Raw genomic sequence first — 19747 nt, 5'->3', positions numbered from 1 at the left:
AATTTTAGATGAATATAGCCAATGAAAAGAAGTAAAGAAACAAACGTTTAAAAAAAAGCTTTGACAGGGGGCAGGGGCCACAATGTGAAATATGAAGCAGTGGCTGACAAAAATGGAGCAAACTGAAATAAAGGAAGAATATTCTGAAGATTTTCTTAAGTGCTATGCAGCCTGTGAATTATTTTTGAATATATTGTCACTGTTATGAACACAGACAATTTATATACAGCAAGGTATCACAGAACAACAATAAATTTTCTTTGAAAGTTAATTGGCGGATAACTGTTTGTCAGGACAGAAGAAATCACCTGCACTTCAGACTTTGCTATTGACTGTTTTGCATCCAGCTGAAAACTCTCAACCGTGAAAATCCATTCAGAGTCATAAGCATCCAATATGGAACACAATTGTTTATAAAAGTACATTTTAAGAAGATAGGGATGGGTCATGCCCCAAAACTATTTCTGATCAGGAGAGTGGGTCCTGGAAAGAGGAAGGGAAACAGTGACCAGGAAAGGGAACAAGGGGCAGCACTTGGGAAAGGTGACCTAGAGGTAGGACAATCAGGAGAATGCATGAAGGAGTGCAGTGGAACAGAGCATTACAGAAATGCCATATTGGTGAAAGCATGAAAAGATATCCAGGGTTCAAACATGATTGATGTCATGTGACCTAGGGCTACCCTGAACATACTTCATGTCACCACCCACAGGAGTTTTTTTCCAAAAATATACTTTATTCATAAAAAACTCAATTAAACCATTGCTAGTCTACATGTCTATAAATTGCAAACAGTGCAGAATAAATCATTTTTACAATTCTACACAAATTAGTTATTTCATTTCAATACTTAAAACTACATACATGCCTCAAAAATTACTGTGTGCCGTTATTGCTCAGATTGGCACGCAGTTACGCAGGTCGAGGGTATTCTGAAGTTCCTGGGCCCTCGGTCTGCCTCCGTTAAAAGGCCTTATAGTGTGGCCTTTCCCCATTGTGCCTTTACGCAGCTGCCCCAAGCTTCAGCGCATCCCTCAGCTCATAGTCCTGGACCTTGGAATGTGCCAGTCTGCAACACTCGGTCAAGGACAGTTCTTTCAACTGGAAGATCAGCAAGTTTCGGGCAGACCAAAGTGCTTCCTTCACTGAGTTGATGACCCTCCAGCAGCAGTTGATATTTGTCTTGGTGTGCGTCCCCGGAAACAGCCTGTAGAGCACAGAGTCCTGCGTCATACTGCACTTGATCTTACCCAAAAGGCCGAGAAGCGATTGTTGTTGGTTTTTGCTTGATTCCTGATCGTCCCCTTCCTCCTCGTGATTGTTCCACCTCTAGGTCACCTCTCCCAAGTGCTGCCCCCTGTTCCCTTTCCTGGTCACTGTTTCCCTTCATCTTTCCTGGTCCCACTCTGCTGATCAGATGGGGCATGACCCCTTTCCTATCTTAAAATGCACATCTTTAAAACAATTTACAGTCTGCAGCAATGTGGAAGAACTGGTATAATTAAATTGTTTTGTACCTAACACATCTCCATCAATTTGACAGGAAAGTGTTCCATTGGTTACTTATAACACTGTTTAGATGATAGCATTGATTTTGGTGACTGCCCCTTACCTCATATTAGCATATTCTGCACATTGCACCATATGGACACGGCACCAGTAAATTCATATTTGAAGGAATGAGTCAATACTTGCAACCTAGATAAAATGTACAAGATTTTTACCATTCTGTAAAAGATCTAGAAGATTTTCTCTTGTCTGGGTATATTGTATTCAACATAATTATTTCATTCCAGAGGTGTAATTGGATGCTACTTTGTCAGGACCACAGGATATAAAGTTAAATGACTCCTGAGCAACAAATTAGAAGGAGTGAACAGCATCAGTCTTTACTATCAGAAACTTTGGAGCCCTTGCATTTCTGTGTACGATACAATTTTTAAGAAGTCAAAGACTGGATAGTTCACAATCGTATCAGTGTTTTTTTAATCAATAATCTGCTGATTGATGCTTCTCACTACAATACATTTTCAATATCTATTATTTATGATATTTCAATACCTCAATAGAAGCTATAGGCACCAAGATAGAGGGGAATAATTGAAAAGCGGGCAAAAGGACAAGACTAAAGTCGATGGAAAAAATCTGTTGAGAATCCTGAGCAGTGTATAACAGGTCACTGATTCACTATGGGCTCATTACACATGTCTTGGCAATTTCACCCCAAAAAACTCAGTAAACTTCCATTAGCAACAAAAAAATAGAACGCCAGCCATGGTATCTCCTTCTGTTCACAACATAATTACAGATGGCAATGGCCTTTTATCCCAGCTCATTTGATCCATCCAAAAAACATATGATCACATACGTTAGGAGCAGGAGAGAGTCATTTGGCCCCTTAGGGTACTAAGCCTTAGAAGTGACCCCATCCCAGGCCACACATGCAACCACCCTCCACTGCCTCATCACCCCCTTCACCTCACCCTCCACGCATCACCCACACTTTCTGTATCCACAGGATGTCCATCTCTTCAATAGACTTGTTGTCTGAGATTTTGAAAGAGCATGTGATTGTTTTATTATATTGTATTTTTTAGAATATGTAAATTTGCATTGTGCTATTGTTTAATTGACACTTGCAGGATGGACAGACTAACTGATTATGGATCAAATGTATGGAGGAAGGAGGGAAAGGAAGAAATTCTTTTTAAGTGCTAATTAATGATGTCTTGATGACAAGTTATTTATATGCAGAGTGTTTCGGAGACTTCCTCCATGTTGCTTTGCAATAAAAGTAGGTATCGCAATAACTGAATAGGGAGTGTGCTTTCTTCTTATTGCCTTATCTGGTTTTTCCACTGTTGCTGCTGTTCATTATTCTCCTCATGCTACACATTTTTAAATACCAGTCATCAAAGTTCATATAATCTTCATCCCACCAGTTATATGGTAATGCATTTTATTAAAAGAATTTCACGTGTGCAATCAGGAGCTGATTTCTTTCCTGTCCGGCAAAGTAGACATTAAAAGAAAAGGTTTGTGATATCTTTTACAACATCTGGATGTCCTAAAACACTTTGAAGTCAACAAAATACTTTTCATAGAATCCCTACCATGCCGAAGGAGCCATTTGGCCTATCGAGTCTGCACTGACACTCTGAATGTCATACCCATGCCCATCCCCTGCCCTATCCTTGTAATTCCTACATATTTAACCTGCTCATCCCCCCTAACCTACACATCTGGGACGCTAAGAGACAAATTAGCATAGCCAAGCAACCTAACCTGCACTTCTTTGTTCTGTGGGAGGAAACTGGAGCACCTGGAGGAAACCCATGCAGACTTGAGAATGTGCAAACTTCACACAGTCACCCAAGGCTGGAATCGAACCCAAGTCTCTGGCACTATGAGACAGCAGTGTTAATCATTATGTCACTATGCTGCCCTGTTGCTGCTGTTATATAGGCAGCCATTTAGCACATGGCAAGATCCCAACAATAGCAAAGCTTAAAGTTTATTTATTAGTGTCACAAGTAGGCTTACATTAACCCTGAAATGAAGTTACTGTGAAAATCCCTTAGTTGCCACACCCCGGTGCCTGTTTGGGTACACTGAGGGAGAATTTAGCATGGCCAATCTACCTAACCAGCACATCTTTCAGACTGTGGGAGGAAACCAGAGCACCCGGAGGAAACCCACACAATTGGGAGAACATGCAGTTTCCGCCGGGAGTGACCCAAGCCGGGAATCGAACCCGGGTCCCTGGCTCTGTGAGGCAGCAGTGCCAACTACTGTGTCACAATCACATAAGGGCAAGATAATCTGTTTTAGTGATGTTTGTTGATGGATAAATATTGACCAGGATTCTGGGATAAATGTCGTTGCTTTCCTTGAAATAGTGTGGTGGAATCTTTTACATCCACCTGAGAAGGGGCCTCAGTTTAATGTCTCACCCACAGGGTAGCACCTTGGACAGGATAGCTAGTATTGCACAGTGGTGCCAGCCTAGATTTGATGCTCAGAACATGGAATTGTTACTTAAGAACATAAGAAATAGGAGCAGGAGTAGGCCATCTGGCCCTTCGAGCCTGCCCCACCATTCAATAAGATCGTGGCTGATCTGTCGAGGCTCAGTTCCACATTCCCGCCCTCTCCCCATAACCCTTAATCCCCTCTCTTATCAAAAACCCATCAACCCGCGTCTTAAAAATATTTAGCGAGGTAGCCTCCACCACTTCAACGGGCAGAGAATTCCAGAGATTCACCACCCTTTGAGTGAAGAAGTTCTTCCTCAATTCCATTCTAAACCGCCCCCCCACCTTTATGTTGAGGCTGTGCCCCCTAGTCCTACTGTCCTTTCTGAGCAGGAAGAGTCTCTCCACCTCTATCCTATCCATCCCATTCATCATCTTATACGTCTCAATGAGATCTCCCCTCATTCTTCTAAAGTCTAACAAGTACAAGCCTAGTTTATTCAGCCTCTCCTCATAGCTCAACCCCCTCAACTCCGGTATCAGCCTAGTAAACCTCCTCTGCACTCCCTCCAAGGCCAAAATCCAAAAAATCCCTGTAAGCTGAGTGTTTGTACACAGCCAAGCAATAACCTGAAAATGAGAGCACTCAAGTTTTGCTTATTGTGTGTTCACACAAATAAGCTATACATAGCAGGCACTCAAATGCGCAATCCACCACCTTCTGATTCAGAGGTGATGGGGCTAATTTGTTGCCTGGATAAGGTCAAGCATTAGTACAGATTAGGAATTGAATCTGAGACCTTACGATCTGTAAAGCTTATTCCACTTTACATCTAACAGCCAGAGGTGATTGAACTAGGAAAATACTTAACTGCAGAAATAATGGGCAGAATCTTACCAGAAAATGGCAAAGTCAGGAAGCTGGCTGATTAAGGATGGGGTACCACCCCACCCTCAAGTACCCCTGTTATACAGAAACAAGAAATTACTTTAAATTCATGTACGTGAGTCAAAAGGAGATGGATTTAGCTGAGACCTTTATTCGGATGTTTTCATCAGCTCTGATGAAAGTACCTGAAATATTGCCAAATATTTCTCCTCCTCGTAAAAGCATTTACTGCAGATGCTGGAATTTGAAACAGAAAATTCTGGTAAGTATCAGCAGGTCTGACAACATCTGTGATGAGAAAATAGAGCCAACGTTTCAAGTCTGGATGACCCCTCGTCAGAGCTGAAGATGAAAAGAAAGATAAGATTTTTACAGTAAGGGGAGTGGGATTATTGACACATTTTCTTTGTCTTCAGCTCTGATGAAGGGTCATCCAGATTCAAAAAGTTAATTCTATTCTGTCTCCACAGATGCTGTCAGACCTGCTGAGATTTTCCAGCATTTTCTGTTTCTTTGTCCTCTTTATCATATGGTGACATATTTCGGGTAATGTTTTCTCAGTGTTAAGAAGGTCCTTGGTCATACAAGATTGACCGTTTTCTATCGAGGGATTACTTGAGCTGTAATTTTGTTAACATGATGTGATTTTTCTTACGGATATGACAATATTCTTCACTTTATGATCAACAGCACAGCAAAATACAGCCTGATAACATTTCTGCCTCGCTTCCTGTATGAACAAATCAGAAGAGCTGCAAATGCTTTCTTTCTTTTTATAGCCTTATTACAAGTAAGTCTAACTTGGAGATGTTTGGGTAAGATTATGCTCTCATTTCATATTTCTATTGATGTTTTCTCCATCATTGTGTCTGAACTTTTGTATAAATTGTTCGTGGAAATGCTAATGATAAAAGGATTGGGGTGTGATAACACTTAACATCATTTTGTCATCGCTTGCCATTGCAGCCAAACATACTACTAAAGGTTGACTGGCTAACAATCAGGACAAACAACCCCCCAAGGAGAGTACTTATATTCTTATCCTTCCCACTGACCCCCCACCAAACTAAAGGTTTTGAAACTAACTCTCGAGCGTAGCACACCGAATGTTTGAGATCAACTGATGCAGCAAAGTGGGATCTGCATTAATTTAATGAAGCTAAATCGGGGTTGTTGTTATCTCCACTTCTCATGTGAAGTGAGAAAATTCAGAGATTAATTTTCCTTTCCTCTTTGGACATTGAAGCATTTTATGATAAAAGCTTAAATAGTTCTGAAGGAAAAGTAAACTTTAATAGTTCTGGTGTGGGATTGCATGTCTCTTCTACTAGTTACATTTCTTTTTCTTGAGAAATTGTGCTGAGTGTTGAACAATTTGAAGTTTTGAACAATTGGGCATGCTTCTTGAGTTGTATTTTTTTATATTGAGAAGTGCTGATTTCCAGCAAGTGTTATGTCCACTTATCACTGCCTAACAATGGTTTGGGTTTGTGCTGATGTGAAGTGGCCTTAAACAATACTCACATTTATGATTGCTGCTTTGAAGGCAAAGACTGAAATATGATCTGAAGTAACCTGCTATGTTACTGTACACTCAGCAGAATTTTATTAGTGATCATTATGATATCTGTTATTGCTCTTCTCTGTCTCCGGACTACTCTAATAATGATCAGTCAGTCAGCATCTCAACAAAAAGTACATGGATCAGCACTGAAAATAAGCATTATGATTTATGCCAAGTCACTCCAGTAAGATTGCTATGAAAAGGATGTTTGGTAAGATGACTAACTCTCATTTGCTCATGTTGTTGTCTCAGTTGGGGCTCTTTTGCCTCATCCTAACTTCTTCCAATTCAATTTTTAAAATTGAGCTGGATATATTAATAGATCCTTCATGAGTAACAATCGAGCTACCTGTCACTTTTCTTGTTCATTGAAATGTCTTAAAGTCATAGAAACTAGAAGCAGGAGGAGGCCATTCGACCCTTCCAGCCTGCTGAGCCATTCATTTTGATCATGGCTGATCATTGAATTCAATATCCCAATTCCTCCCGAAAGCCTGATCCCTGTTTTAAAGTCAGCATTTGGGGGGAGAAAATCCATAAAAATTGAGATGTATCCCACAATTGAATGTTGTCTGTCATGTACTTGTAAGTAATGTGCAATAAACTGGTGAAGTTGTACAATTCTAGACTGCATCTGAAATATTTTTTCTTGGTTGGAGTAAAAATACATTAACCTCTTCTCTCTTTTCACCCATGTATGTGCAATTTAGAGGAGGCAGTGACATAGTAATATTGTCACTGGATTAGTAATCCAGATAGCCAGGGTAATGCTCTGGAGAGCTGGGTTCAAACCCCACCATGACAGATGGTGAAATTTGATTTCAATAAAAATCCAGAATTAAAAGTGAAGTTAGATGATGACCATGAAACCATTGTTGATGGTCATAAAAACCTATCTGATAATGTCCTTTAGGAAAGAAAATCTATTGTCTTTATCTGCTCTAGCTGACATGTGACTCCAGATCCACAGCAATGCATTGCCTCTTAAATATCCTCAAGGAAGGGCAAGGAGTGCTGACCCAGCCAGTGACACCCACATCCCATGAACGAATAAATAAAATTGCTTCAAGTAAAAACAAAAGAATATTTACAAACAAATCACTAGTTTGTTCCTAATTTTACTTCTTGACAGTTGTTTCTGATCCGGAATGCAACCTGGAAATGACAGGAATAATAAACCAAATCCTTGATTCATGTCTAAGCAACTTCTAGGTGTGAAGTCACAGAAACTCCTGCCATTCCCATTCAACACTGATAGGCTGGAAATGATTCATTAAGTAATCTCCACCACAGGGTCTAATGATTGTCTTGACTTTTCCTGTAAGTTAAACTGATTTATTGTAGTTTTTGAGGGAGTAACAGGCACAATGGACAAAGGGGAGCCTGTAGATGTGGCATACTTGAATTTCCAGAAAACGTTTGCTAAAGTGTCAGATCAAAGATTATTACACAAAATAAGAGAACATGATTTTGGAATAATATATTTGCATGGACAAAGAATTGGCTAACCAACAGGAAGCAGAGAGTTGGGATAAATTGGTCCTTTTTCCAGTTGGAAAGCGAAAAGTTGTAATTAGTGAAGTACCACAGGGATCAGTACTGTGTCCTCAACTATTTACAATCAACATCAATGATTTGGATGAAGGGACCAAGTGTTTTTGATTTGATTTATGATTGTCATATGTTTTAGTATACAGTGAAAAGTATTGTTTCTTGCATGCTATACTGACAAAGCATAATGTTCATAGAGAAGGAAAGGGGAGCGTGCAAAATGTAGTGTTACAGTTATAGCTAGAGTGGGGAGAAAGATCAGTTTAAAGCGAGCTAGGTCCATTCAGAAGTTTGATGGTAGCAGGGAAGAAGCTGTTCTTGAGTCGGTTGGTATGTGACCTCAGACTTCTGTATCTTTTTCCTGATGGAAGAAGGTGGAAGAGAATATACCCAGGGTGTGTTTGGACCCTAATTATGCTGGCTGCTTTTTTGAGCCAGCGGGAAGTATAGACAGAGTCAATGGATGGGAGGCTGGTTTGCATGATTGACTGGGTTTCATTCATGACCCCTTGTAGTTTCTTGCAGTCTTGGACAAAGTAGGAGCCATATCTAGCTGTGATACAACAAGAAAGAGTGCTTTCCGTGGCGCATCTATAAAAGTTGATGAGAGTCATAGCTGCTATGCCAAATTTCCTCAGTCGTCTAAGAAAGTAGAGCCATTGGTGGGCTTTCTTAACTATAGTGTCATTTGGTAGCTGAATTTGCTGATGATATCAAGATAGATAGGAAAGTAAATTGTCAAGAGAAGGTAGAGAATCTGCAAAGCAACCAGTTAAGTGAATGGACAAAATTTTGGCAGATGGAGCATAATGTGGGAAAATGTGAACTTGCCCACTTTGGCAGGGAGAACAAAAAAGCAATATGCTGTTTAAATGGAGAGAGATTGTAGAACTCGATGGTAAAGAGAGATTTGGGTGTGCTGGTACATTGATAACAAAAAGTTAACAAGTAGGTGACTAGGAAGGCAATTGGAATGTTTCATGGAGAATAGAAGTTTTATGGCAGCTATACAGGGCCTTGGTGAAATCACATCTGGAAAACTGTATACAGTTTTGGTCTCCTTATTTGAAAAACATATAATTGCATTAGAAGCAGTTCAGAGATGGCTCACTCAGCTTATGGAATGAAGGGCTCATCTTATGAAGAAATGTCTGGTGGAGTTTAGAAGAATAAGAGGCGATCTTTAATAGGTAACTTTCTCAGGGAATTTGATATGGTAGAAACCAGGAGAACATTCCCATTTGTAGGGGAGAAGGGAGACTAGAACTCGGGGCGGGTGATGGGGTGGGTTATAACTACTGTTTCATTTCTATACGATTCCTTGCATATTTCTAGATCCCAAACACTTGTAGCATATTATATAATGGAGTATCAAACCAGTGGGTAGTCTGGTACTCATGTTAGCTTTTTCATTTGTTTTGTGTAATATCAGTCAACTTAAGGAGCTAATAATCATCCACTTTTTCATAATGCGTCAATTTGTTCTAATTCCAATTTTGTCTTTAAAAATTATTTACACATCACATGCAAAATCAGGATTATTGTTGATCCTAAGTTGTGCTTTAAGACAGTGGCGGTGAGTTTGCTTTTTGAACCACTGCTGTTCTTGTGATGCAGATGCTGCCACAGTGTTGTTAAATTAGGAAGTTTGAGAATGTTGACCTAGCTGCAATGAAAGAGTGGTAATGCAAGACCATAACACCTAGTTCAAGATTCTCAGCTAGGACAAATAGCTTCTTGGCATCTAAACTATGAAGATCACTCAGAATTGTATATCTTCATTGAGATTACCTCTCCTTCAAAGCCAATTCTACTTGATTACTCTTCATTTGATTAACTTTTTATTCCAGCAATCAATCCAGTGAACTTTTGTTTGACTTCGAAAGGTGTAATGATTCAGGAAGCCCAAGCGGAAAGGAACATAGTTTTATCTTCCATCTTGTAATAAGCTACTAGGTGGTGTATTTACACTAGTGCCTGCCTGGGACTGCAGTTAGCAGGCTCAGCCCTGGGCCTGCCTTATAACATGCTCTGGTAATGAGTTTCAGTTGGATAGTTATCAGAAGAACTCGTACTCAAAGAGCCCTGCAGGGAGATCAATCAGCGATTTCCCTTTGGTCCCTGCGGGGATTATCACACACAGCCATCCCCCAAGTTTGAGGGCTGCTCCTTGCTCCCATGCGATGGTACCTCCTGCGTCTCTTTGCCATGGCCTCCATTCCATTGCTTGTAGGGCCTGGTCTGAGGATGTGTGATGGATAAGTGAACACCTCTCCCACAAAGAGCATTGAAGAGCCATTACAGGTTGCTTGTCCTTGGTGACTACCTCTGACTGGGTTTCGGTTGCCCCGTCTCCATGTCAGTACCAGAATCCTCATCGTCCAGGTGACTGGCTCTTGTGTTTTTAGAGAGCAGAGTTTCCCAACCACAGGCCAGTGTGAAGGACACCGACGGTGGTGCGTCCCTAGAAACAGTTGTCTCTGTAGGGGGTTCCCTGTGACAGAAGTGATCTATATGCATCCTTGAGCTCTTCTCCCTGGTTTTTACCTTAAAAGTCACTGGTCCTGTTTTCTTGAGGATAACTTCAGAGCCATCGCCAAAGTTCCTGAAGTGGACTGTATCTTCTGGTTTGAGGTCTCTGGCCATCATGTCCGCTTTTCTGGACTTCACTTTCTATTTGACAGGGTGTAATCCAAACTTGTTAACTCTGTATCTGGGATATGTTACCTCCTTGACCTGGGACACACATTTTTCCCTTTTTAATCAGACACCAGCATCAGAAAAGAATCAGAAAAATGTTTCTTTGTAGTAGTTCCTGAGATTAAAACAATACCCAGATAGACTGCCACTCTGGGCAACCCTTGAAGGATGTTCTCCATCATGCTTTTAAAAATGGCGTAAGCCGTAGACACCTCAAAGGGTAAATGAATATACTCATTCAGTCCTTTGAGAGTGTTTATGGTGACATATTTCCTGGATGATTCCTCAAGCTCTCGTTGATCATAGGTGTGATTCATTTCTAATTTGGAAAATATGTGACCCACAGCCAGCTTTGCTTGCAAGTCTTCTTATGCTTGGCATCGGGTATCTGTCTAATCTGTCTCTGCTGACTGTCAATTTATAATCCACACAGAGACAGACTGAATTGTTAGGTTAAAACAGAGACTACTGCTGTGGGCCATTTGGCAAATTGTACTGGCCACATAATGTCAAGTTCTTCTAGATGATCCAATTTGGCCTCTACTTTGGCACATGCCTGTTTCGCGAGCCTTGCCTGGGGCAGACACTATGAAGGCAAGTGCTGCATGGATGTGCTCGCTTTCGCTGTATTGTGGAGAGTCCGCCTGCCTAGTTCTGGAATGGGAGAATCGAGTGTTATCCACTGGGGACTTGGTTCTGTGGTATGAAGCCCAAGGCTGTTGATATTGACTGTGGACCCCTGAAGCTCCTGGGCCTCTTTTTCCCCGTTTTCTTGGGGAAGGAAAAGTTCTTTCTTGAGGTTCGGGGTTGCTTGAGTCAGTAGCTTCCTCTGTATCACAATATCATTAATTCCACATACTAAACAATCCCTTACCAATTCGCAAAGTGCTGGCCTGTACTCAGTGTTCCAATTTCTGCAGTCTCATCAAGAATTCAATGACTGATTCCCCAGGGTGTCTACTTGGCGTGTGAAACCTGTAGTATTGCAATCTAACAGACAATTTAGGGGAGTAGTGGTCCGATGTAATATCTATCAATTCATCAAAAGATCTTGACTCTTGGGCTGCCAGGTAGGTTAAACGTTTTATGCTGATAGTTGAGGCCCCACAAGCGGTCAGGAGGATGACTTTTTGTTGGTAGTCCCCTTCTATCCTGTTTACCCTGCAGAAGTATCTAATTCTTTCAGCATATTGGGCCAATCTTCTACAGCTGCATCAAAAGCTTACAGTTTCCCAAACAGCAGCATCTTCAATATCTCCTTGTCATAGTCTTACTGGGTTTGTTGAAAAGCAAGGTTGTCTGAAATTTTTCTTGTTTTTTTGTTGACTCAGGAAGCCTGGCTGGAAAGGAATATAGTTTATTACAAAATGCAAATTAAAACTGTGATGTACGCATACTTGTGTGTGCCTGGAACTCCAGTTCAGCAGGCCTGAACCTGGGCCTGTGTTACTAAAAGCTCAGGTCATGAGTTCCAGCTGGACAGGCCACTGTCTTTTACCAGAGGAACTTGCACTCAACAAGCCCAGGGAGATCAATCAATGATTCTCCATGGCCATGAGGGGATGATCACACAAGGGAAAGTATATTCTCCTTTGGGTAAGGAGGCAAGCTGTCTACAGTTATGTAATTGTGGTCTCACCCATTCCAATCCAAAGCTAATGTTTATTCTACTCTGTTTTCTGTCTGCTACCTATTCCTCAATTCATTATAACATGGCTCCCCCAATATCATGAGATATTTGTCTAAGGCAGGATGACCTAGAGTGGAATTTAAAGCTGATAGCATTCTCTTCTGGGTTTAGAAAGTGCTGTCAAAGAAACTTTGGCAAGTTGCTCCAGTGCATCTTGTAGGTAGTATATACTGCAGCTATTATGTGCTGGTGCTGAAGGGAATGAATGTTCAAGGTGTTAATCAAATGGACTACTTTGTCATGGATAGTGTTGAGTTCCCAAACTGTGGGTCACAATCTCAATGGGGGTCATGAGAAATAATATTACACTAACCTCCTGCCCCTTGTATTCTTCCAGCAGTGATTTTTTTTTCTCTTCCAAACAGCTCAGGAATGTGGCCGCTTCTCAACACAATGGCTATTCCATGACTTGTTTAAAAATTAGCAGGGCACTGTTTGCAGTTTCACAGATTGCAGCCATCTCTGCTACCCTGCCCATCTGCTGGTTCATACGTCAATTTTAATAGTCAATATTGATGGCTCATCATCTGGGGGAAAATCCAACCCAGCACCACCTAGTCACCTCTATGGAATATACTACAAACAATTCCAAGATATGCTACTAATTCTTCCTCTATTGATGAGAAATGTAAACTGATTTCTTAAAGCAATATTTGTGATGTAAGAATTAAACCTTTTCATTTGTCTGCTTGTTTTGATGCATACTGTCCAGCATGTACTGCTAGACCCTGTAGCTCGGATGTTAAAATACTTCAATGCCTGTGTCAGAAAGAAAACCCATACATGCGAGGGAAAAATCCAGATTACAACTCTGCAGCCCTGTCTGAAAATAAAAAGTTTATTCATGTCACAAGTAGGCTTACATTAACACTGCAATGAAGTTACTGTGAAAATCTAATAATCGCCACATTCTGGCACCTGTTTGGGAGGGAGGGAGGGAGAATTTGGCATGGCCAATGCGCCTAACTCTTTCGGACTGTGGGAGGAAACCGGTGTTGTGAGGAAGCAGTGTTAACTGCTGTGTCACTGTGCCACCTGTTATGCGTTCTATGGAGGGGATTAGATGCTGCTGGCTTCGTTCCTCCCACAGTTGATGAATTATCAATACCGACTTAAAATTTGTAAATGAACCAGTTGAGCAAAACACTACAGATAGTCGCAACCTGCAGAACTACAATCCAGTATAAGGTGCAGTCTGTATACAAGTCATTTATTTATTAGAAAAACAAAATCAAGAACTGTGGAAATCGAGAATCCTTATTAAGTTGGATTTTTCCTGACCAGACACATGGCCAGAGCCAGCCTTCTGTATACTGAGGCCACAGGATTTTGGTCATAGATTTTTATATTTTTATGATGTATTATATATGAATTTATAAGGTACAAACTTGAATAATCAGATACTGAATATTGCTATAAATCTTTATTGCTTTTTTGACGTCTGGGGTGGCATTCGTTTTTCAACTTAAAATGAGATTGTATTAGAAACTAGTTTGAGAAGCACTGTTGTTGCCCAAGTAAGTATTCCATCATTTTCTTAACCTGTATCTTGTAGATGGTGTAAAGACTCTTCGGGGGGGAGGTGGGGGTGGCAGGGTGCAGTGTCTGTTGTCACAGAACACAGTATCTCTAATCTGCTCCTGCACCCACAGTATTTATTTGGCTCATCCCATTAAGTTAGAGGGCAACATTGATAGCCAGGATGTTGTTTGTGGGGGATCCAATGATGGAACAGAGTTGAATGTCAAGAGGTGATTACTCTTGCACCAAAACTTTCATTATAGTAGATGTCTGTCTCAGTGGTATGGTTTAAATGTAACCAAAATGTTCTTGTTAAAACTAAGAATTGATTGTTTGTTTTAGCAAATTCCAGATGTCTCCCCCACAGGAAGGTATACTACTTTGATGCCACTTATCTTCATCCTCACAGTTGCTGCCATCAAAGAAATCATTGAAGATTATGTGAGTATAACTTTGCTTCTGTTAATAAAAGCATAAACTTTCAAGTAACACATTTTCAATAATTCTATTATGGTAGGTCCAGGAATTCCACTAGTCTGAAAGCCATAGTGGATATAATAATCTGTATTTTAAATATGATTTTTGGCTATAACAATGGAAGACTATTTTAGTTTTGGTGCTTGAATATGAACAAGTTGATATCTTTTTACAAGTAATATTTAAAATAGTCAGTGCAGAAGTGGAGTTTGTCTTTGAGTGCCCAGTTGATGATGATTGATAAAACAAGCTAAATTCTAAGGTATTCCTGTTTCTTTTGAAATGTTTAATTATCTGGATAATGTACAAAAACATGAAGAGCAGTAACATATACTTTTCAATGGAAATATACTTGCCTAAGAAGATAGAGGTGAGGAGTTACAACAAGTACATTGATGGGGAGGGTGGGGAGCTACAGTACCATTTAGCAAGTCTGGATGCTGGGGTAGAGATCAAGTAAAGGGTATAAAAAAGGAATCAAAGAGTTCTGAGAAATCAAAATGGTTTTGGATCCTATTATTCATATGCAAATATGTAATGCATCACAGAAAGTCTGGCAATGAAGCTGGAAATTTGAATGGAAGGATACAATGTTAGAAGTATACTTTTTATCTGGGGTTAGACTGGATGTTATATGTTCCTGTCAATAAATCTTGGGATACTTAAAAAGTTGATTACAGCAATGGAACCACATTTATTGCCCATCTCTAATTGCCCTTGAGAAGGTAGTGCTGAGCCATCTTCTTGAACTGTTGCAGTCCATGTGGTGTACATTCACAGTATTGTTGGCAAGGGATGTTTGAGGACTTTGACCCAGCAACAGTGAAAGTAGGGCAATGTCACTCCAAATCAGGATGTTGTATAATGATGGTAGGCGATGGTATTTCCAAGCATTTTTCATCTTATCGTAATGGTGATGGAGGTCACAGGTATGGAAGGTGCTGTCAGAAGAGCCTTGGTTAGTTGCTGCTATTCATCTTTTTGATGGTACACACTGTTGCCAATGTGCATTGATGGTGGAAGGAGCGAATTTTGAAGGCGGTGGATAAGGTGCTAGACAAGTGGACTGCTTTGTCCTGGACAGTGTTGAACTTCAATTGTTGTTGGAGGGCTGCACTCACCCAGGCAAGTGGAGAGCATCCCATCACACTCCTGACTTGGGTCTAATAGATGGTGAACAGATTGCCAGAGAATTCCCTTTCTCTGCCCTGCTATTTTAGCTACTGTATTTATATTGCTGTTTCAGTTCTGTTTCTGGTCAGTGGTAATTCCCAGATGTTGATAGTGGGGATTAATTGATGGTAAATGCAATTTTCACTTTTTTGAAATGGTCATTGCCTGGTATTGTGTGGCGCGATTGTTACTTGCCATTCGCTTTGTTGAGATCACAATGACGATACTATCCATACTTTCCTCTCCATGTTTAAGGAAGGACACATCTGCACTGGGGGCTGTACAGTGAAGGTTCATTAGATTGACCCTGGGATGAGAGGATGACCCATGATGACAGGCTGAGTAAATTGAGTCAATATTCTCTGGAACTTAGCAGAATGAGAAGTGATCTCTTTGAAGATTCAAGATTATAAAGGATCTTGACAAGGTAGATACTGAGACATTGGGTGGGATTTAAATGGCCTTGCTCGTTCCGAAACTAAAATCCTGCCCAAGGTCAAGGGACCTCGCCCGCTCCGATTCCTGTGGCGAGTAAGGTAGTAAAATTCCAGTCTTTATTTCCCCTGACTGGGGAATCTAGAACAAGGGACCACGTTTTCAGAATAAGGAGCAATCATTTGGGAATGCAATTATTAATTAATATATTTAAGGCTGAGATGGGCAGATTTTGATCTTGGGGAATCGAGGAATATGGGTAGCAGACAGGAAAGTGGAGTGGATACGCATGATTGTATTGAATTGCAGTGTTGACTTAATGGCTGTATGCTCGTCTCCTGCTCCCAATTCATATGTTTTTGATTTGATTTATTATTGTCACATGTAATAGCATACAGTGAAAAGTATTATATCCTGCGCATTATACAGAGCATACCATTCATAGAGAAGGAAATGAGGGAGTGCAGAATGTAGTGCTACTGTCATAGCTCGGGTGTAGAGAAAGATCAACTTAATGCAAGGAGGTCCTTTCAAAAGTCTAATGGCAGCAAGGAAGAAGCTGCTCTTGAGTCGGTTGGTACGTGATCTCAGACTTCTGTATCTTATTCCCCATGGAAGAAGATGAAACAGAAAATGTCCAGGGTGTATTGTCTAAATTATGCTAGCTGCTTTGCCGAGGCAGCGGGAAGTGTAGACAGAGTCAGTGGGTGGGAGGCTAGTCTGCATGATGGATTGGGCTACATTCATGATCTTTTGTAGTTCCTTGCAGTCTTGGGCAGAGCCAGAGCCATACCAAGCTGTGATAAAGCCAAAAAGAATGCTTTCTCTGGTGCATCAGTAAAAGTTGGTGAGAGTCGTAGCTGACATGCCAAATTTCCTTCGTCTTCTGAGAAAGTGGAGGCGTTGGTGGGCTTTCTTAACTATAATATTGGCACGGGGGGACCAGAACAGGTAGCTGGTGATCTGGACACATAAAAATTTGAAGCTCTCGATTATTTCTATTTTATGCTGTTGATGTAGATGGGCATGTACTTGTCTATGCTTCCTGAAGTCGATGACATTTTCCTTCGTTTTGTTGACATTAAGGGAGAGATTATTGTTGCCGCACCAATTCACCAGATTCTCTGTCTCATTCCTGTACTCTGTCTCATTATTGTTTGAGATCTGACCCACTGTGGTGGTGTCATCAGGAAATTTGAAAATCAAATTGGAGGGGAATTTGGCTACACAGTCACAGGTGTATAAGGAGTATTGTTGGGGGCTGAGAAGAGAACACAGCCTTGTGGAGCACCTGTGTTGAGGATGATTGTGGAGGAGGTTTTGTTGCCTATCCTTACTGATTGCAATCTGTAGGTTAGAAAGTTCAGGATCCAGTCACAGAGGGGGGAGCCAGGGCCCAGGAGTTTGAAGATGAGTTTCAAAAAACAAAGAAAATTACAGCACAAGAGTATATCCTTCAGCCCTCCAAGTCTGCACCGACCATGCTGCCCAACTTAACTGTAACCCCCTACCTGTCCTGGAGTATACCCCTCCATTCCCATCCTATTCATGTGTTTGTCAAGATGCCCCTTCAGTGTCACTCTCGTATCTGTTTCCACTACCTCCCCCAGCAGTGAGTTCCAGGCACCCACTACCCTCTGTGTAAAAAAAAAGCCTGCCTCATACATCACCTTTAAACTTTGCCCCTTGCACCTTAAACCTCTGCCCCCTAGTAATTGACTTTCACCTTGGGAGAAAGCTTCTGACTATCACTGTATCCATGCCCCTCATAATCTTGTAGATTTCCATCAGGTTGCCCCTGAACCTTCGTCGTTCCAATGAGAACAAACCAAGTTTCTCCAGCCTCTCCTCATGGCCAATGCCCTCCATATCAGGCAACACCCTGATAAATCTTTTCTGTACTCTCTCCAAAGCCACCACATCCTTCTAGTAGTGGGGTAACCAGAATTGAACACTATATCCCAAGTGCTGCCTAACTAAGGTTTTATAAAGTTGCAACATGACTTGCCAATTTTTAAACTCAAATGTCCTGGCCGATGAAGACAAGCTTGCTGTGTGCCTTCTTGACCACCTTCTCCACCTGCGTTGCCACTTTCAGTGATGTGTGTACCTGTACACCCACATCCTCTGCCTGTAGGTTCTGCCATTTACTGTATAGTTCCTTCCTTTATTAGACCTTCCAAAATGCGTTATCTCTTATTTGTCCGGATTAAACACCATCTGCCATCCCTCCAGCCAATCTATATCCTGCTATATCCTCTGATGATCCTTATCGCTATCTGCAAATTCACCAACCTTTGTGTCGCCCGCAAACTTACTAATCAAACCAGTTACATTTTCCTCCAGATCATTTATGTACATTACAAATAGCAAAGGTCCCAGCACTGATCCCTGAGGAGTGCCACTTGTCACAGCTCTTCATTCAGGAACACACCCTTCCACTGCTACCTCTGTCTTCTATGATTGAGCCAGTTTTGTATCCACCTTGCCAGCTCACCTTTGATCCCACAGACTTCAGCTTCTGCACCAGTCTCCATGTTGATAACATCCCGTGCCCTATTCTCATCAATCATCTTCATCACTTCCTTGAAAAACTCAGTCCAGTTAGTGAGACACGACTTCTCCTTCACAAAACCATGTTACCCCTCGCTAATACGTCCACTTATTTCCAAGTGGGAATAAATCCTGTCTCTAAGCATCCCCTCCAATAATTTCTCTGTCACAGATGTAAGGTTCACCGGCCTTTAATTAGCTGGATTATTCTTGCGACTCTTTTCAAACAAAGGACCAACATTGGTTATTCTCCAGTCCTCTGGGACCTCCCCTGTAGCCAGTGAGGAAAAGGAAGATTTCTCTCAAGGCTCCAGCAGTTTCCTCTCTTGCCTCTCTCAATATTTTGTACCAATAATGGTGTTGAAGGCTGAGTTGTAGTCAATAAATAGGAGCCTGACATTGGTGTCTTTGTTATCTAGGTGTTGCAAGGTTGAGTGCAGGGCTAGGGAGATGGCGTCTGCTGCAGACCTGTTGTAGTGGTAGGGAAACTGGTGGATCCAGGCAGTCTGGGAGGCTGAAATTAATTTGTGCCATGACTAGTCTTTTGAAGCACTTCATAATGATGGATATCAGACCCACTGGACAATAGTTATTAAGACACGCTGCTTGGCTCTTCTTTAGTACTGGGATGATGGTTGTCTTCTTGAAGCAGATAAGGATCTCAGATTGTTGTAAAGAGAGGTTGAACATGTCTGCGAATACCTTGCTAGCTCTGCACAGAATCTGAGCGCTCGTCCGGATACCCCATCCAGGCCACTCATTTTCTGTGGGTTTACCTTCAAGGAAGCTGCTCTGACATCTGCAATGGTGATCTCAGATACAGGTTCATCCAAGGCTTCCAGGGTGGAGGGCATGCTCTTGCTGACCACAAGCTCAAAATGGGTGTAGAATGCATTGAGCTCATCAGGGAGGCGTGTGTTGGAGCTGGCCATTTTACCTGCCTTCATCTTGTAGCCTGTTATGTCTTGCAGATCTTGCCACAGTTGGCAGGGGTCAGTGTGGCGAGCCTGGGACTCCAGCTTGGTCATACTGTCTTTTAGCATCCTTGATGGATCTCTTTAGATCGTACCTGGCTTTCTTGTGTAGGTCAGGGTCACCTGACTTGAACACTTCAGACCTAGACTTCAGTAAGCAATGAATATCCCTATTCATCCATGGTTTCTGGTTGGAAAACACATGGATTTGGTTCTTTGGCACACGGTCTTCTACACATTTATGTT

The 19747-nt window shown here is 41.4% G+C and overlaps 1 protein-coding gene across 3 annotated transcripts in view; it reads left to right on the top strand.

Moving 5' to 3' along the window:
• The window catches only part of atp8a2 (ATPase phospholipid transporting 8A2), a 443947-nt gene that overhangs the window by 63910 nt on the left and 360290 nt on the right, over positions 1-19747 (top strand). For all 3 annotated transcript variants that reach the window (XM_080197362.1, XM_080197361.1, XM_080197363.1), the window contains exons 3-4: positions 5554-5653; positions 14232-14330. In XM_080197362.1, coding sequence (XP_080053488.1) covers positions 5554-5653; positions 14232-14330 — 199 coding nt within the window. The remainder of the gene's footprint in view (positions 1-5553; positions 5654-14231; positions 14331-19747) is intronic.

Source organism: Carcharhinus amblyrhynchos, chromosome 10 (assembly GCF_965287045.1).
Source record: "Carcharhinus amblyrhynchos chromosome 10, sCarAmb.v2.hapA, whole genome shotgun sequence".
Taxonomy (NCBI): domain Eukaryota; kingdom Metazoa; phylum Chordata; class Chondrichthyes; order Carcharhiniformes; family Carcharhinidae; genus Carcharhinus; species Carcharhinus amblyrhynchos.
This window is presented reverse-complemented; position numbering and strand designations above follow the sequence as displayed.